The following is a 20,151-nucleotide window of genomic DNA, read 5'->3' on the forward strand; positions in this document are numbered from 1 at the left end:
AATCCTGTTACATTTAAATCAGCGGGGCTTTAAAAAAAAAATAAAAAAATACAGGGAGCATTCGCTTACTTTCTAACATGTAAGTTCAACCAGGGGAAGGTACTCTGATTCAGAAACTCAGTAGCCTGAGGTATTTTTCTTTGTATTGAGTAGAAAATGAATGCTTTAGTGAAGTGACTACAACCAAAATCTCCATGAATTAGAGTTCCACATACACAAGCAGATACATAGCAAAGGAACATGTGGTTGGTACTGTAGAATTGTTTTGATAGTTATATTAAGAAAATTATAATTTCTCTTATGACTGTACTAACCATTTTCCCCAATATCTGACCTGCTCAATTATTACTGAGTAATAGTAATAACAGCAATAAGACTTCTGTGTGCAAGGGTAAGACTTCAGATTACAGAAATTTGGTTTAAAGATGTTGGTGTTCAGATCTCTATTTTTGCTACCCTTTGCCACTTCCCTTTTATCAAATGTGTTCCAAAATGTCTCTCAAACAGCAGTTTCTATGTTGCCAAAAATCATCTCAAGACAGCAAAAGACTCTTTCCAAAGGTCCTTATACCTGTTAGTAACCGGAACTGACAATACAGTGTTCCTTTGTATTTAACTCTGTAAAAAAGTAATCATTTGCTACCGATCACTTCCCCTACTTGGAATGAGAAAACACACACGTGCACTTTACAGGAAGAGTAAACAAAATGTCTTCATTAACTACTCATATCACACACAGATTTCCTTGTTCTCTCTATATTAAAGATTTCCACAATTCTTTGCCTTTCTGTCATGCAGTAGACACAAAAATTATAAAGATAAGGTGGTCTCTTTATCTTTTTAATGGGAGTAAAATGAAAACAGTACTTTTTACTCATTTGCAAAGTGAAAACGTAAAGCCTTGGGTCAAATCTGCCTTGAACCCCAAGGCTGAGTTAATGTTACCGGGCGGGAGTGCTTCATACTGCCACACCACAGGCTGAACTCCACTCTCACTGACTTCTTGCCAACATGAGTCCTTTCCCCAGCTCACCAGAAGTAAAGTGTTGTCATATGTTTTACATAAGCAAGCTGTCAGGAAAAAAGTACTTCCTTCTCAGTGCCTCTCAGTTCCAGTATTCTTACATCCCAGTCCTGTACTGACAACCATTCTTACACTGGGTTTTAGCATTGAAGGTGTAGCTAGTAATAGGTAGAAAAATGAAGGAAACAAATAAACACTACAGCATTTGAAAAAACAGTTCTTGAAATATCAAGATACCAAAAAAATCTTCAAGTGTACAGAAATTAAGTCTTGGCATATTTTTTCATTCAGATATGGCTAACTCAGCTTATATTGGAAAAGCAGGGCAGTCACGGACCAATCATGTCCTTTTCTTGTTATATTTGCTTTCAAAGCATGAAATTAATTGCTTTTAAATACGTACAGCTTTTAATAAAAATAGTAACTTGCCTAGTTCCTGAAGAAGCTGAACAGATGTTGGAAAGTAGCGGATACGTCTAGGTAAGTTTTTAGAAAAGAGAAATCCCTTTAGAGCGGATCTCTGAAAAAAGTCCATTTGTCACTTAAAGGTAAAACCTTTTTTTGTTGATGTTGCTGTTTTGTTAAGCTTTTCCAACTTAACAAACCTGCTCACCCAATTTAAATCCAATTAACAGTTTTAACAAGTTATTCCATGATTTATTTTACTTCCAAACTGTGAAACATGTAAAAACGTTACTTTGATGTGCATCACAGTCTGAAGACAATGCTCACCACAATTAGTCAAGACCAAACCGGAGACTCATCAGCACTAATATCTTTCCCCTGTCCCCAGTGCTGGCGAGATGTTTGTAACATACACATATCATTGTTTTAGAGAAGTTCTACTTAAGGGCAGAAACAACTTACCTTCCAAACAAATCCCACGTATGTAGTAATGAAAATACTTACGTTTGTTAGTGGGGCATGTGCAAACATTGAGAACCCTTCAAAGATGTATTCATGGTCATCATACTCAATAACAGTAGGTCTGTCTGTCTTAAAAAAGCAAACAAAACCACCAGGGAGTAAGCAAGAAGCAGTGCTACTTTCATCACTGGAAACAAAATTAGAGTCCTAGTGAGAATTATTTATAAAATACTTACTAAGAAGTTTGTGGGAGGCGACACAGTAATTCGATAGTGGTATAGTCTTCCAGCATTGTTGGTCATGGGGCGACATGGTTTAATGGGCTTAAAGAAAGAGATAAGTAGAATTATGTGTAGAGTCAAGGCAAATTTAGATTAAAAGAGAGAATAAAGCATTTCTAATAGCCATGAAATATGCACTAGGAAAAATTAAATAAAAGCAGGTAGTCATAATTAAGCATTCTGGGAAGAGGGAAAATGTGGCCTTATCTACATTTTCACTTTCAGAAATATTTTTAAAGCTATTCAAAAGGAAAAAAAGGTGAAAAACATTGCTGTAGTTTTTTCATTTTCCTTTTGACTCTCTATCTTTCTTGCACACAGCAGTTAGTTGTTTACATACCAGAATAATTTGTTTCAGGAAACTGATTATAAAAACCTTACAAAAATGAACCTGGACCTCACATGAGAAAAACTCAAAGTATGCTATCAAGACAGACATGTATCAGCTCATCTGCTTGGGGCAAATCTGGGGCCTGATGAGAAGGGATTAATCTATCACCACAGGCAGCTCTGGTAACCCTGGTTTGTCTGCCAGGTTGTAATGCCTGCCTGTGAGGTCCAAAGGCAGCCAGTCCTCCATGCACTCTGATGCAACAGCAAACACCTGGAATTCATGTTTTCTTCCAGCTTGTTCTGAAGCAGTCCAGTTTAAAGACCTCCTTTAAAAGGACCTTTAAAGACCTTTAAAATCCTCAAGAGTCAGACAAAACCAGCTTCTCCTATGCCCTACATCCAATTTGCTGTAGTTCAAAGGCTGCCACCAGCCTGTTTGGAATACATCTGTCTGCATGGAAAAAAAAAAAGAAAAGGAAAAAAAAAAAAGAAAAAATCACTGCAGCAAGCAGGGTACTACTTTAAACAGTGTTACAAAAATTGGCCTGATTGAGATGGCAAGATAGCTACACCACTATGCAGCTCTGTGCACTTTGCAAAACCCATCCAGTAAGTAGGGTAATTACTCTGGCTCTTCGTCCCCAAATTGAGCTTCTCGCTGCTGAGACAAGACAGTTACAAACCAGGTAGTTTAAAGCTAGGCAGTTTTATCTACACGACACTAAAAACTAGCACATTGGTTGAAGAGAACTAGTACAGTGGCTGACAAGCTCAACGTGACCCGTCAGCGTGCGTTTGCAGCCCAGAAAGCCAACCATATCCTGGGCTGCATCAAAAGAAGCGCGGCGAGCAGGTCAAGGGAGGCGTTTCTGCCCCTCTGCTCCGCTCTGGTGAGACCCCACCTGGAGTGCTGCATTCAGCTCTGGGACCTCCCAACATAAGAAGGACATGGACCTGTTGGAGTGAGGGCAGAGAAGGGCCGTGAAGATGATCGGAGGGCTGGAGCACCTCTCCTATGAATACAGGCTGAGAGAGCTGGGGGTGTTCAGCTTGGAGAAGAGAAGAGAAAGCTCCGGGGACACCTTATAGCAGCCTTCCAGTACCTGAAGGGGGCCTACAAGAAAGCTGGAGAGGGACTTTTTACAAGGGCATGTAGTGATAGGACGAGGGCTAATGGCTTTAGAGGGTAGATTTAGCTTTACTGTGAGGGTGGTGAGGCACTGGAACAGGTTGCCTGGAGATGCTGTAGATACCCCATCCCTGGCAGTGTTCGAGGCCAGGTTGGATGGGGCTTTGAGCAGCCTGGTCTAGTGGAAGGTGTCCCTGCCCATGGCACGAGGGTTGGAACTACATGACCTTTAAGGTCCCTTCCAACCTAAACCATTCTATGATTCTGTAATGATATCCTAGAAGATTTTCTGAAACCTCAAATTCCCAGCTGGCCTTGCTCCAGGGAGCAGCTGCCTTCATGCAGCAAGTTTTACATATCAGTTTTCTCCTCCTAAATTTTCTCCCTTCTCTGCAAGAAAAACACTAAAGACAATGTGGGGAGGAACTGATCCTGGAGTGATTTATAGCAAGCTTCAGACCAAAGTTATTTTTCTGAACTGGAATAATTTACAGAAACATTCATAAATCCTTAACTGCAGAGAAATAAAAGAATGTTTCAGTAAATATATGTAAAAAGGCATATTAAAAAATGAAATTCTTCAAGAAAAATTACAAAAGGTAAATTGTAAACCCTACATATTAACATTCTCCAATTCCTTCACAAAAACAAAGTTTTTTAGAATAAAAAAGCTTGAGGCCATCCAAGCACTGTTTTTATTTCCAGAAACAATACTGATCACAAAGCATGCTCTGTACAATGAATATGTCTAAGGAAAATAACCAAATACTATTTCAACAACATTTTTCAAAAGAAAGGCACTACAATTCTGAAATGTGTTTCAGGAAGCTGATGGAGTAATTTTGTCTAATCATGTATTCACAAAGAAGGTAATAGATTGTTTGACAGTTTGCAGTGCAGACACATTCTAGTGCTAAGGCAATAACACCTTCTGACAAGCTTCCTGCTCCTGTCAGCAGCAGAATTACTGTTTTACTTTTACTTTTAAAGCAGTCCCTTCACAAAGAGGGCCCTCAGAACATACTCATCATCCACTTGAAGATGGTAGATCTTTGACCACAAGCTCTTTTTTATTAATGTAATTGCGTTTCAGAAACTTTAAAAAAAACAAAACCAGTACCTAGAACTAAACAAACACAGGCAAAAGTTTTCCATAGTTTTCAGGTGGATTTCATTATCAGTATTGCATTTTAAATGTAAGGTTACACAACTAAGTGATTTAAAGTTGCACAGGAGTTTTTACTCAGCATGTAAATCATGGGAAAAAAAATCAAATCAACCCAAGTATGACCTTACAGCAGCAAGTCTGTATTCATAATTGCAATTCTTAGAATTACTTACCTCTTCGCCAGGATAAATGCCATGTCTTATTCCCGTTCGTCGGGCTTTAGCACTGCACTTGCACAAAGGTCCATCATTCATCTGTCAAAAACAAAATAGGATTCTGTTTTTATTGAAAAATTGTTTTGGAAAAGTATGTTGGTTTTAATGCCCAGAGTGCTGATGCTTCTAAAAGCCTGTCATGCTTAGATTAAGTGGATGTTCTTAAGCCAATAAAACTGAAAACAATATAGACTAATGTAAGAAAACTGCACAGTCGCATTAGAACTTCATCACGGTTTCAGAAGCACAAGACAGAAAAATGCTCTCAGCAGAATTGTACTACTCTACTATCATATACATCTTTTCCACTTCTTATACGTACAAACAGCACGCTGTCTGCCTAAAACAAAATTCAGGTACTAAACATGCATATACAAATATTTACATGCTGAAATCTCCATGTTCAAACAGTTCCACTAAATTCACTGACTGAAATCCCATCCCTGACTAAGCCCTCTGCCATGTGGCAAGGCTATCACCCCAAGTATGCAAAGCAGACCATTTGAAGATTTTTACTCAGTACTTTAAAGAACTAATGGGAACACTTCAAATCCATCCTATGAACAGATGAGTAAAAAAGAGGAAGGGGAAAAAATATCCACTTCAGTATTCTCTATGGGTGCATCAAGTAGCTATAACAAAAAGGGCCACTGCACACGGTATAAAGCTAGTGTCTTTCTTTCCACTTTTATGATCAATTTCAATGCAGATTATCAATTACTACAATACCTAAAGCTTTCTGCTCTTAACATCATGCTCATTGCAGAAATCCAACAAAAAAATCCAGAACCAAACCAGAGAAACAAATTAAGTTCCCAATCCCAGGCTTTAATGAAGTTTTTCAAAGTTTGAATCCAAGGACTGAAGCATGTTTTTTAGACTTAGGAAAAAAAAACCTCGCAATGCAATACAAAAACCAGCAGAACTTTCCATGCCATTATAAGCATCTTTAAAACGTAAACAGCATCCATGGTGGGGCTAAATAGTATCATCACACAATAGATATAAAGTGAAGATACCTCAGGAAGCAAGAACTACCAAACTGCTGTTACTGTAGTCTTTAGACAATTGGGAGAGGGAGGCAACTTTTTAGTTTTGACATTAATTCTCTGAATGTTCATCTCAGTTTAATTTCTTCAGGCTGGCACAATGCATACATGCAAAGGAATGTAAGAAGTAGGGCACATCTCATCTCCTTTGGGAACTTAAGTCATGTAATCTCAACAACAGAGTGACACGACGGCTTTTCGTTCACACATTCTTTTCCACACTCTGAGACCCTTAAGGGAAGTATAGGCTCAATGAAATTGAATCATGCTTATAGGTAAAAGCATATTTACTCACTGGCTTATACAGCCACAAAACAGAAGAGTTAAAAAATGCAGTCAATACCAAATTGCTCAACACTGCCCCAAAAATAGGGGCCTACTGAGGCTATTAAAATAATAATCACTTATTTTTGAAAATCTCATCCTTAATTCTTTGCTCTGTTCAGCACTAACTGCCTCTGTTACACTAAATGCACAGACCTAACTTGAGAGATGTGAAGTACCTGTAAAGCCCAGGACTTGAGAAGCAAGTCAGACACATATCTATCTTGTCCCTAATGACACCACTCATGGAAAAACAATGCAGTAAAAACATTCAAGATGTGATGATAAAATGATGTTGAAAGATCACAATTTTACATGAGCAATGGCTTCTAACTTTCTCTGACCATCAGGGCAACACAAACAAGCAGATAACACTTGTAAGAAAAAGGCCACTGTGGTGGCATCGGCTTTAACAATTTATTTTCTGGCAACTGCCAGCACTGCTGGAGATTATCCAAAGTAACAAACACACTGCTCAGATTGAAGGGTTGGGAAGATCCATCCTAAAAATCCAGTTCCGTGTCAGACAGTGTACTTGTACGTGCCAGCGTGCACAGCAATCAATCCTGGTTTATGTAGTGATAGATAGAAAGCATTTTGGCATACTAGATAAATACCTAGGAAAATTTCAAATATTTTCAAATAAAATCTACCCAGAAGAGGTACAGCACTGGCAAGCTCACCATTATCTGATTTGATCCTCTTCAAGAAAGATGAAGAGTCAGCCTCAAGAAAGTTTTGGGGAAAGAAAGTTTTTCAGCAGGAAACTTATAAACCACACATTCCTGAATCTATTCATACTACAATTATTCCACCGCTTTTTATTTAGCTAATATTCTGGCCTAGAACATTACTTTGAAGTGTGCCCAAGAGCCACACATTTTTTTAGTTAAATATCCAAACAGTTCACTAATTTTGTTTTCCATACAAATAAAAACACCTAGCTATGCTCAAATTATTATTATTTTTTTAACTAGAAGCATAAATATGGGTCTGTAATAGAATATTCAACAGACCTTTGAATTACCACAGTGGCAATAAGCATTGCAGTAACTCTTCGCTTTATGATTTGTTGCATGCTAAACTTGTGCATCACGCAAAGTGCCAGAAAAATAAATTTACTGAGGTGCCACTTGACAAGGAGTTAGAATAAACTGTAAAATATTTAAGTAAGAAAGATGAAGATGGCAAATTTGCAAACAAAAACTAGTCTTCTGTGCCATGTATACATTCAAAACAGCACTTCATGAGCTCAGCAATTACATTTAATGAGAACTATAATATCCATGCAATTACAAAAGAACCATTAGACAAGAAATTAGGAACATTAATTGCATACTTAAAACATTATTTATCATTACGAGGTGAGGGCTTTTAGGTGAAAAATTTGTAAAGGAGGTAAACACGTTGCCTTTTCTCTATCCCAGAATTCATCTGTGTACCTTTATCTCAGGGCTAAGAGGACAGCCTTAGTACATTGTTAGCAATTCAGGTTTTATTAACACTGTCAGATATGATTCCAGCTGAATAATCCCCAGGATTCATGAGCTGCCACCACACTCTTGAAATCAAAAGTGAAGTGCTTTGAAGAAGATGAAAGAGAAAAGGGGAAAGGAGGTTAAAAAATGCGTATTGAAATAGATGTCACTCAGCATGTTTGAGAACAACGCAGAATTTATGGTGTACAGAGGAGAACGACTTTCAGACACACAGTACTTTTTCCTCTCACCATACCTGTCCTGGATCGTTGTACCATAGTTCTTCATGGAGACGATCAGGGTGTGCTTTTTTACGCTTAATTTCTGCAATGACGTCAAAAACATCTGAATCTGAACTGCTAGAGCAGCTGCTGTCCTCTTCAGAGTCACAGTCTGAGTCACTGGAGCTCTCTGATTCACAGAGGAAAAATAAAGTCAGCTGAAAAACACTTCCACATACTCTCTTCTCCAGTAGCAATCCATTCTCTACCATGACATAGCTAACTGTGGCATACCAGAAGTTAAAGCTGTGCATGACATTCACACTAACAAAAAGAGGAACAGCAACTGCGTTTTTAATTAAAAATGACAGCAAATGCTATGGATATTAAATGCCTATAACAACTGCATCTGTTTGCATGCATGAGAGATGGCTGTTGGCTGTCCAGGAGCACCGCTGATCAGTTGTGGAAGAACAATTTCAGTTACTCGACAATAAAGATTATAGAGCTATAACCAACACAAGTATTACTGTAAAGGAAAAAAGGAAGGGGGGAGAGCAGGGAAGGGAAAAAAACACGAGAGAGAAAAGAGAAAGAATATACATAAGGTCACAAGCATGAGCTAAACAGAATGTCTTGCTGTTTAAAAGTTAATTCTGCTTGCTATGAGCAAAGTGCTTATGTCTAGTTTCCTTTTACCTAAAAATATTCCTGTCTGTAGCAGAACATTATCTATTTAAGAGTTTTGAAACAGCACATGTGTAGAATTATTACAGAACATGTACTGTTAGACTCATTTTTCAAAATCAATTATTTCTAATAAATCCATTATCACATGTTAGAAACCACAGACAAGAAGAAAACCTGGAACTACTACTAGCTGAGAATCCCATTGTAAGTTTTTTGGAAGCCCTGTTCTGTGAGTTTTCCTCCTTACATATCTCTAACCTCCTGTGGTACTTAGAAGCGACTCCCTTTCTTATGCACGTAATGTCACTCATTTCCATAAATCTCTCCAGCTCCAACTTAAATAAGTACCCTCATAGCCAAGACACATACCATGATGCAAGTAAGGTTTATTATTCTTGGAAAGAGGGATGCAACATTTCTTCCATTTCTAAGTTTTGACTTAAGAGAAAACATATTACTACACTGCCAGTGCTTTGAAATACTGTGCAACTATGGTTTAAAATGTGTATTTATTGAATACCAGACTCTCCTTAGTTAAAAGAAAAAGGAGAGAGAAAATATTCCTAGTAAAATGTTTCTTTTTAAAAAAAGAATAATCAAGATGTATTTTTATACAGTCCATAATTCAGCCTAAGGTGTTATTAAAATACATGCTTGGGACATGTAGTTTACATAGGTCATATGTGCTCAGTTGAAATCCAAGTTTTCTCTAAATGTACATACATGTATATTCCTACAAATATTCGCAAACACTCGAGTTTTAAAAGTTCTCTGATAAACATTAATCAGTTGTATAAGTCTAATTTTAGGTGCAAAATGAGTGTGGGACCTGTGAAAGTAAGCTGGAGTTCTGAAAGACCAATGCAGAACTTTTGGATTTCACATATTGAAATCAGCCTTTCATGATCTACAAGTGCTCTTGCAGTGTATTGCTATCTCACTACAACACACAACTACTGCTAACACAAGGCAGAACAGAGCATTTAGTTGAGTACAAAATAAGACAAACTGTTTATAGAAGCATGACTGTAGAAGAAGCTGGCACAGACACCAAGTCAGCCCAGGGGACCAGTGCAGACACAGAGCCTTCAGGTCTTCCAGAAAGAGTGGATAAAGAAACACAGGTAAGTTGCTCTTGGCCCTCTCATATTTTAGCCTGGAGCAGCAAAGGAACTCTTTCTGCAGAGATCTGAGGAAGTGAAGCTTTACACAGGTATGCTGAATGTAGCAGTTTTGTCCTTGCTTCATCCACATGAAAATATACCTCCTGAAAAACCCTACAGTTAACTTTGCTAGCGATTCTTGACTGAATTTAAATATGTGCAAATCCACTGTTCAAAAAATGGTAAGAAAGGCATTTCCTTTACAATAGTGAATTCCCATTTTATTTAATCAGTTTTTTTCTTTCACCTTTATTGTATCCTTTTATACTGCCAGCTTGTAACTGACCATATCATTATATACCCGTATTTCAACTTTAGAATTTTTGATATGTGATTTTTAAAGTTACTAACCTCAGATATGAGAGTCTGAAGCAGCTCAATGGGCAAACATGAAGCATCAGTTAAAGGGAAAGCCCAACAGAGTATCTAAATTAACGTGATATGCCTAAGACTTTTTTGAACCAATGCAACTGACTGAAAAATACACTGTGAAACACTGAAATGCTGGAAGTATAAAAGGAACAGCTAACAGTTCTCACAAAACAAAATAAAAAAATAGCTTTCACTGACTCCCAAGTAGACAAATTGCTGTCAAAAAGTATGCCCTGCTAATTCAACCAGTATTTCCCCAATAACCGATAAAGTTAACAGACTTCACTGCAAGAAGATCCATACAGGTGGTGCATGACAATGCAGATAAACTACGTTTTGAAAACTGATACTTCTGCATAAGATCATACCAAGCAGATTTGCACAACCAAAATACAATCCAGAAGAAAGATGAACTCAGTGCCATAACAAGCAGCCATACGAGTTTATCACCACTACCTTTCCTTTCTTTTTAGAAATAGAAGACCAGGAGCTCCTCAAAGCCTCTTGTGCACCATGCTTTGGCCTATCTGATCATGCTCAGGGTGCTTTCATGCCATGGAAGAGACTTTAGCATAATGCAGTGCTGGATACTCTCCATTTTCCCTTAGGCTTTCTGGGTAAAGTATCTAGCTCTACTTCAGTCAAAAGCAACAGTAAAACTCCCTTAGATATGCAATGCAAAGGAAGGATTTAAAAAATAGAGATTAACCTAACAACATTATTAAATACACACAACTGCCAAAAGCAGGTTAACTACAGATTATTCCATTTCAGACCTTTGTTATCATTTCTGCCTACCTAAATCTTCATCCAGCTTGGTCTTTGGTGGCTCCCACGGTGGCCTGGCTGCTTTTGCCTTTGCCTGTCGCTTTCCTAACTCCTCGTCAAACTTTTCATACAAATCTCGGAGCTTGCTTGTTCCTACCACAGTAGAGTCCCCCTGTTAATGAAAAAAACAGAACAACAACAATCAAAAAAAGACAGTGTTGAAATAACACGAGAACACAACATGTACCACTGTTTCATGATGAAAGCAAGAGGGGGAAAAGGCAGATCTCTGTAGTTCAATGAAACATGGAAATACTTGTTAAGGCTTTAGTGTATCAATACATTGCTCCACCAGGTGAATTAGCAGAGAAATTACTTCATTTGCTAGTGCATTATCATCAAACCTTTGGCCTAACAAAGCAGAGATATGGCTAAGCGTATTTAGTAGAGCTCAGCATTGATTTTTAACAGGTTTAGAAGAAACAGGAGACCTGTGAAAGTATTTTACAATTAAAAAGAATTTTATCACACACAAGAAACACAAAACCCAGCTCATTTTGTTGCCTGCTTTGAATCACCATGAATTCACTCTCCATGTCATTCTCACAAAAACCCCACAACCAGCCACAAACACAAAAAGCCCACAAAAACATAGAAACCTCCCCCCCCATCACTACTCAACCAGCAAGTGTTATTGTCAAGTACAAAGAATCCTGACTTCCTGCTTCTGTACAAAATGTCTCCAAGGTTGTGTGAATATATGGTGCTTCAGGCATCATTGCTCAAACACAGGTATAATGGGAGAAAAAAAAAAATCACCCCTCCCTCCTGGAGACAAAAAAAAGTACCCCTCTTCCATGTACCACTAATCTGAATGCAGACAGAAGAAACTGATGAAAATAGAGAAGAATACCAACAAATACAGCCCTTAACAAGGTTAAAAGACTGAGATGGTTGGGAGGAGAGAAGGATTAAACGACACAAAACATGAACCTGCTGAAAGGTTCATATTAATCAAGTGATCAATAAAGGACTGTGTAGAGTAATTTTAGAGTTCTCTGACAAACATACCACTTGATCCATAGGGTCATTGGAATAATAGCTTTCAGAATGGGTACAGCGAACCCAGACTGGCTTAAGCAATTCTTCATCTTCCTCTTCATTTTTTTCAGATGCATTCTCCTCTGATTCTTTGTCTTTGATAGCAGTATAATTTTTCTCTTTGCTGGAGCTCTGGTTCTCAGACCACCTTTCTCTGTCTTCCTCCCATCTGGGTCTCTTTCTCTCTCTGCTTGGAGACCGGCTTAGTGGGACAAACCAAACAAAAGCAAAGCTCTTTATTATTTTAACAGTGACAGTTTTATAATAAACAAATAGTTTGCTTCAGATCAGTACATCATTCTATCAAACAAATACAGCAAAATCCAACTGCCTCTTCCTGCTTTTAACTTGCACCATAAAGAGTACTTTGTAGTTTTGACCTACTATAAAAAATGACTTAAAATTGAAAGTGCTTTTGTATTTTAAACCTTATTCAAGAATTAGAATGAAAAATACCTGTTATTTTAGATTAAAATTCCTACTTGAATTCTAACTGACTTTCTTTTAATTTTGTTCCAAAGTTGAAAACTCATCACTAAAAACTGAAAGTCACATCACTCACAACTAAAAGTTAAAATATAAAGAAGTTTTAATACATAGCCCACAAACTACTTGCATGAGAAAAGAATTAGGGTTTTATTAGAAAGATTATACAGAAGCCACACTGCTTGTGTTACTCTAACTCTGGCACTCCTTTGAACAACACAACCTGTGATATTCCTTATGTGTTGCAAGAGTAATGCTTTCAAAAGCTGAATGTAGGAAAACTATTTTTTTATCTCCTCTGCCTACAAAGCCAATAATGTTGCACTGATTTCAGCTACACAGGATTCATAAGGAAAGGAGTCTTTAGGACACAGCAGTGAAGCCCTCTCTCCAGAGATGAATCCTGTTTCTAACTCTCCAAGGTCTTGACATAACTGACATTTGCACATATAAACAGATGGTTATAAATTTAAGACACTCTCTTCTCAGTTTCAAACCAGGCACATGTGCACATATACATACACAAAAACTCAGGTGTGGATGCACAGAGCCTCAAATACACAAAAGACCGAATGTAACCTTCCTTACCTTCCTGCTCTCTTGTAATCTTTTTTGTAGGATCTGTCTGGTGATGGTGATCTTCTGCTGTCACGGTGCCTATGCCTCTCCCTCTCCCGCTCCCTTGGAGAGTTCAAAACTTAAGTTAAATGAGAAATCTGGCATTTCATACATTCCACACATGAAAGGAGCACAGAAGCAGGCTGAAATCATGTTATGCTAAATGACACACACACATGCTGACTGCTAAAAAAACAGATATTCTTAATGCTGACCTTCAAGAAATTTGTAAGAGACAGTCACCTATCTCCTCCGCCTTTGTCATAAGGCCATCTATCTCATTATGACGGTTAATTCATACCATACAGAGGTAACTTCTGTAAATTTACCACAGTACTTGTTGCTATTCTTCCTCTTCTGTTAAGAATGGCAAAGGGTAAGATTATTGTATCTTTAACCATTCTTAATGCCTCAAGAAAGGGAAAGAAAACCTATTCCATGCACAATAGTTTTGTAAGCACTGCAACCATTCAAGTGTTTCAGGCAAGCCCTCTCTTCCTGACAGCCACCTCAAGCACACACAAAAAAACTGACAGACACAGAAATGCTGCATCATGCTGAAACTATGAATCTCATCTACAAGACTCAACTTGCATATACACATATAGAACTTGACCACCCAGACATACTTCTGGGGCAGAAGAGCTTTCAATTAACTGAAGGCTTGGGGAAGAGTGGCTGGAAAGCTGCTGAGCAGAAAAAGACCTGGAGGGAATGGTCAGCAGCCAGCTGAATATGAGCCAGCAGTGTGCCCAGGTGGCCAAGAAGGCCAACAGCATCATGGCTTGTATCAGAAATAGTGTGGCCAGCAGGACTAGGGAAGTGATTGTCCCCTCATACTCAGCACCGGTGAGGCCACAACTCGAATCCTGTGTTCAGTTTTGGAGCCCTCACTACAACACAGACATTGAAGTGCTGGAGCGTGTCCAGAGAAGGGCAGCAAAGCAGGTAAAGGGTCTAGAGCACAAGTCTTATGAGGAGTGGCTGAGGGAACTGGGGCTGTTTACTCTGCAAAAAAGGAGGCTGAGGGGAGACCTTGTCACTCTCTACAACTACCTGAAAGGAGGTTATAGCAAGGGTGTCAGTCTCTTCTCCCAAGTAACAAGCAGCAGGACAAAAGGAAACAGCCTCAAGTTGTACCAGAGGAGGTTTAGATTGGATACTAGGAAAAATTTCTTCACCAAAGGGTTGTCAGGCACTGACTGGAACAGGCTGCCCAGGGAAGCGTTTGAGTCGCCATCCCTGGAGGTATTTAAAAGACATGTAGACGTGGTGCTTAGGGACATGGTTTAGTGGTGGAGTTGGCAGTGTTAGGTTAACAGTTGGACTCAATGATCTTAGAAGTCTTTTCCAACCTAAATGATTCTATGAAATTACTGTGTACATGAGGCAAGCAAAGATTACACAAGCAGTTTTCCTACTCTGCTAACACCTGACAACTTGTTAGTCCACAATCATTTGTGTATCTGTCAAATCTTCTAGTAAATGAGTCCGCTGATACACAAGGAATTATAAACATGTGCCTCGGTTTGGTGGGCTAACAGAATGAGTCAAGATTATTTATGAACATATATATTATATTTCCATATGCATAACATGAAATAGAATGCAAATTTACAAAGCACAAAGTTCATATAAATTATCTATTGTTCTTCCCCACACCCATTCATCCTTCTGTGTGTGTGCCTTTTCAAGCACGGATTTCAATCTTCAGAGAGAGCATATTCTATGCCACCTGATTTGCTTGAGAGACGGATGTTGTGCAAAAAAACACACCAAGACCGGCAAAGAGTTCTCATTAAAATAAGCAGATACATTGTCAAGTAGACCTGGAAGCCGCTGGCCTCAAGCAGTACTCCACAAAAGTTTGGGAAAGCTGCTGAAAACATGCATTTTCAAAACTTAAAACTGAACTTTAAATTCTAAGCAACAAGTTGTGAAATTATGTGGTAAATATTTGAGTCACTTACAAATGGCAGAAAATTCCACAAGCTCATCATACAAGAAAAGGCCAGTGCCTTAACGCCAGCTGCATTCAGTTTTAGGAAAATCCTCTTTTGGAAAGCAAAGCAAACTTACTGAATGTGAGGTTTGGGTTGTTTTTTTGGTCTGGTTTTCTTTTGGTTTTGTCTTGAATACATCTATCTACAGTTCTGCAATTAAATCTCTGCATATCTAAATCAAAGTGGCTTCATTTCCACAGGCACTATGCGTAAATTCACGTTCACATGTGACATGAGAAAGCTCAGAGCTTCTAAAATTACAGCATGTGATCCAGGTGCCCTGATAAATATTTAAATACTTAACTTTCCAGTATCTCTCTTTGAGTGTTGTGACCTAGATCATTAGACACAAAAAGAGCCATGAAGAGAGCAAATCTAAGACATCTGAAAGATTTAACTGATGATGGTTTGCTCTAAAACACCACGCAAACTGCATCAGGTCAGCTCATAATTTGCAAGCTGTTTTTCTATGAAGCAGAGGGACAGAAACTTCATGACACATCCCAAAATAAGCAGTCCACACTCATCCATCTGAATCCTAAGATGTCAACATAGCCTACAACTTGCCTATTTCTTTTAACTGGTGTATGCTAATTTTCACCTCAGTCCTCTCTTGAGATCACAGGCTGGCTTGCTGAGGTCTTCACCCTGAACAGAATCAGAGAGGCAGGTCCATGCACCCACAGGGAGGTGCTGTGAAGTCTGCACATACCTGTGCTGGTCTCCGATGAGGATAGAGCAGGATGAAGAACACCGTACAACATGCTTTTCACTAAACCACCTCACTGCAGGGATTAGATATGTGCACCTATCAGGCTATAAATACCGCCAAGTGCTGTTTCTCTACAAATACAGGGCTCACTCAAAGAAAGACCAAATTCAAGTTAACACCTGGAACCCTAACTCTGCTACCTCAATCTTGAAATTTGAAGTGCTGGGATTTAACCATTTGTAAGGCTCAACTTTGAACACAGTCTTTTGCACAAAGTTGTGCCAACTCTACTTTCATGCCACATCTGCGTAAGTTTCTATGGTAAATACGTATGAGAATAAACACTGCTCAGCAATCCACTCAGTTTTCAAACGAGAGCTTCTTTGCTTCCAGCTATCTAAAGGGACAAGGGCAACAAGTCCGCCAGCTCACAAAGGTGCGGGAGAAGCAGTGTACCTGAAAGGTGTCAAAACAGTAGCTCTCTCCATCAGACCTGAGTACTGGCTACCTCCCGAGCTAGAGCGAGGGAAGAACATTGATGCAAACAAATACTATGGGACAATGATGACAGCTCTCCCTCTGCAGGCAGAACAAGTTACCTGTTACGCTCGTAACTTCTGTGGTGAGGCGATATCCTTCCTCTGTCATAATCTGTCCGGTGCCGACTGCTTTCCTGTCTCCTCCTATCTGGACTCCGGCCTCGATCCCGACGATCCCCATGGTTAGCGGACCGATGCCTGTCACCGTGGATGTGACCATGTTCACGATGTCGGTGTTCGTCATAGTGCTTGCTCCTGTCTGGAGATCGTCGATCACTTTGCGACTTCTCTCCCTGGTACTGACTCGTGTGCCGAAAATGGCTGCTGCCACCACTGCTGTTGGTAGTGCTGCTCGGAAAGGAGCCAGAGTTGTGCTGATAGCTGTTGAAGTTTGGTGGTGGAAACGATTGCTGTGAATACCCTGCAGAGTACACAGGCTGGTAGTTGACTTGCTGTGGTATGACTGGTGGCGGGGGAGGGTGCGGTACCGTGGGAGGAGGCATCATGTAAGGAAAGGTGCTTTGCCCAGCAGGAGTTCCTGGCACAGGAGTGTTGCTAGGATTTGGCACTGGCGGAGGAGCGGGAGGGAAGCATGGAGGCACCGGGAAGCTCTGCCTCATCTGGTGGTTTGGAAACGGTGGCCTCATGGGACACTGGCTGATGGGATTTTGTGTGGAAGGGGGTACTGGAGGAGGATAGGGCACAAAGTCTGGCCTGGGAGGCATGTAACCAGTGGTTGGAGGGTTTGAATAAGTTGTTGGAGGGGCAGTTTGCTGGTCATATTGGTATTGTACAGAAGGCTGTTGTGGGTGAAGCTGCCGTAGGTTCTGAGGGCGGTAGGTCTGTGTTGAAGTTCTTGCTCCTGGTCCCCCCTGAGCACGGGGACATCCTCGCCCGGAATGGAAAGACATGGTTCACCTTTAATGAGGAAAATAAAAGTCCAGTGTCACACAATTTTTGTAGGATGTCCTTAATGCATTTGCAGCAACCACTCCCAAAGTACTGAAATTACAGTTTCTGCAGTTTCCTTTAACAGAAGCAGTGAACGATGTCCACTGACTTTCACTGGGATCTTTGTGTTCCTTGGACCTCTAGTGCAGGTCATTTATGCCCCTTTTATTTCTTTAAGCTTCTAATCCACGAAAGCACTCTACTGCCTTTAATCCAGAATCCAAATTGGACCACGCTCTCTGACTTAGGGCAAAGTTAATTTCAACAAATGATTGATATGATGACTGGCCAAGGATACAAGCACCACTACTAGTACTCACTAGACCCTTTGATATAAAGCCTTCAGATACCCCATACCAAAGAAACCACTCACTTTAACAACTGCAATTGTGATCTAAAGTCCCCCAACAAGGACTTTCTAGAACATGATTCTAAACTTCAGGCAGAATGACTTTACTAACACTTCATTGCAAGTTACCTGGTCCAACAAATCATGCAAATTTTAAATGAGATGGTAGCAATTTACATTCACAATTGAGACCCCAATTTAGTAAAGGACTGAACACTTCAAAGTATTTTAAGTTAGGTAGGTACAGATTTGTGGAATGAGAATCTTACAGGTTACAGAAAAAAAAAATTATTTAGATTCTGCCATTACTCCAATTTCATCGAAATAAGTGGTACCCAAAACATCCCTCTGCTGCCTGCTTGCCTGGCCCTGTTACCTTTCCAGCAATTGCCACTGCTTCAAGTAGGCTTAAGTCTTGCTCAAAACTATGCATGTAATTTAATACATTGTATTAATTTTATAAATGAAAACCACTGTGCTTCATTAAGTTAAAATTCATTCTTTAATTGCAGTGTTACGTTTCAAGAACTGGAAAAAAGGAAAAAAAAACATTTAAAATAAATAAAACATTCATGTTGTCTTGGCTGGAATGGAGGGAGAGGAAAAAATAATTAGTTAAGCAGTCGCAGAAGTGAAATCCTGTTTTCCATAAGGGGGAGAGAGAAAGAAAGGAAAGACACAAACGTAATTGTAAAGATCACCAGATAAAGAAAACAAAGCCTACCTTTTACTGCCTTTTACTAAGGCTTTGCTAATGCTGAAGTACAGGCACAGAATGTTCTCTCACCTGCTACCATGCAACATGGCCAACCTGGACTGCTCAAAGCACTGTTTTCAGCTGCATTCTGGTGCCAGTGCTGCAGAAGATGTAGCTTGCTGAGAGACAGCAGACAGCTTCTGGTGAACCAGAGGGAGAAAGGAAAAGAAATGAAGGGGGAAAGAACTGACATGAGAGGAGGAACCATGAGCACCCTAAGTCTCTCTTTATACACACAGGCCTTAGTGAAAGCCACTGGAACTGGTGGTGGTGGCGGTGGCATTCATTCCCTCTCCAGAGCAACCAAAGGCCAAAGTGAGAATCCTGCGTTTCTGGGAGGTAGCGGCCATGATGGCAAAGCCACTTGCTCCTTCCAGTCAGCCTGTGCCCGACCAGTACCCTCCAACCTTGTAAGAGCTCTCAAAAAGAAACAACAGGGCAGGGTGAGAGGGGAAAAAGCCCATTTGCATTATTTTGTCCGGCAACAGCGCAACCTTTTGTCATTATTAACTCTAATCCATTAGATGCTGAACCAATTTTGCTTTAGTTCTCCAGTCATGATCTTACATAGCTCAGGCTTGTACTAGAAAACTGTTTTATACTTTGCTGGTATTTACATACACGTTTTATTTAAATGGGCCGAGCTAAACTCTTACTACCTTAAACAACTTAAAGCAAAGGCCACTGTATCACAGCGCCTTGCCTTAAAGCCATTTCTTTTTAACATGTCATAGCATTCGAACAAAAGGTCTTGCTTATCGGCTCTCTCAAATAGAGCTAGCTCTAAGTCCTCCCCAACTCCAGAGAACTGCTCTGGTTCTACCACCTTAATTTCATCGCTTCAGAACGCACAGAATCACTGCCGCAAAAAGACAGAAAGAGATAGATGAAATTATTTTCAACATCCAAATTACTTTAAAGCTCCCTCTGCTGCAAACTTCGGTCACGTTCAAGTTCGCATTTAAATTTAAGTAAGTTCAAAAACACTGGAAGGGACAAACTCTCCTCTTCCCGTCGCCTAGGACAGGAGATTTATTGCGCGGGTGGAAGCCGTCACACAGAAGTAACAGAGGTTCCTTGAAAAGACGCCGGGAAAACTCCTCTCCCCGCGGACGCGCGGCAGAGAGCAACAGGGCACCGAGACCCGGCCTCATCCCGCCGCCGCCTGCCAACGGCCACCGAAGGGTCGGCGCACAACTGAGGGGAGACCGGCGCCCGCCCGGGCAGGCTCTCCCGGCCGCCTCCCCGCTCCCCACACGGAGAGCTCTCCTGGGCCGCGGGCCCCCCGCCACAGCACCGCCGCCCGCCCCGGCCCCCGGCTCCTCCGCGGAGAGCCGCGGCACCACGCGCGGAGCGGAGCGCCCCAAGGGAAACCCCCGCCCGCCCCGCGGCTTCCTCCCCCCGCCCCCCCCCCAAGCCCAGGCGAGAGCGGCCGGGCCCGCCGAGCCCACCTTGGCGCCCCGCCGCCGAGGCCGGCCCGGCCCGCAGCGCGCCGGCTCCGGAAGAGGAAGGCGGTGGGAGGGCGCTGCGGGCGGAAGCACGGCCCGCCGGCA

General features: G+C 40.6%; 1 protein-coding gene across 3 annotated transcripts in view; it reads right to left on the reverse strand.

Moving 5' to 3' along the window:
- Positions 1–20,093, reverse strand: part of DROSHA (drosha ribonuclease III) — a 1,047,543-nt gene extending 1,027,450 nt beyond the window's left edge. The window contains exons 1-10 of one of the 3 annotated variants that reach the window (XM_049823743.1): positions 20,050–20,093; positions 18,566–18,738; positions 16,602–17,459; positions 13,258–13,350; positions 12,154–12,385; positions 11,113–11,254; positions 8,125–8,279; positions 4,976–5,056; positions 2,128–2,214; positions 1,934–2,020 (exon numbers count right to left, since the gene is read on the reverse strand). In XM_049823743.1, coding sequence (XP_049679700.1) covers positions 1,934–2,020; positions 2,128–2,214; positions 4,976–5,056; positions 8,125–8,279; positions 11,113–11,254; positions 12,154–12,385; positions 13,258–13,350; positions 16,602–17,452 — 1,728 coding nt within the window. In that variant the 5' untranslated portion in view covers positions 17,453–17,459; positions 18,566–18,738; positions 20,050–20,093. Of the gene's footprint in view, positions 1–1,933; positions 2,021–2,127; positions 2,215–4,975; positions 5,057–8,124; positions 8,280–11,112; positions 11,255–12,153; positions 12,386–13,257; positions 13,351–16,601; positions 17,460–18,565; positions 19,877–20,049 lie in introns of those variants that run through there. The other 2 variants (XM_049823745.1, XM_049823744.1) reach the window with 2 other exon arrangements.
- Between the last annotated feature and the right edge of the window lie 58 nt (positions 20,094–20,151).

Source organism: Accipiter gentilis, chromosome 20, assembly GCF_929443795.1.
Source record: "Accipiter gentilis chromosome 20, bAccGen1.1, whole genome shotgun sequence".
Taxonomy (NCBI): Eukaryota; Metazoa; Chordata; class Aves; order Accipitriformes; family Accipitridae; genus Astur; species Astur gentilis.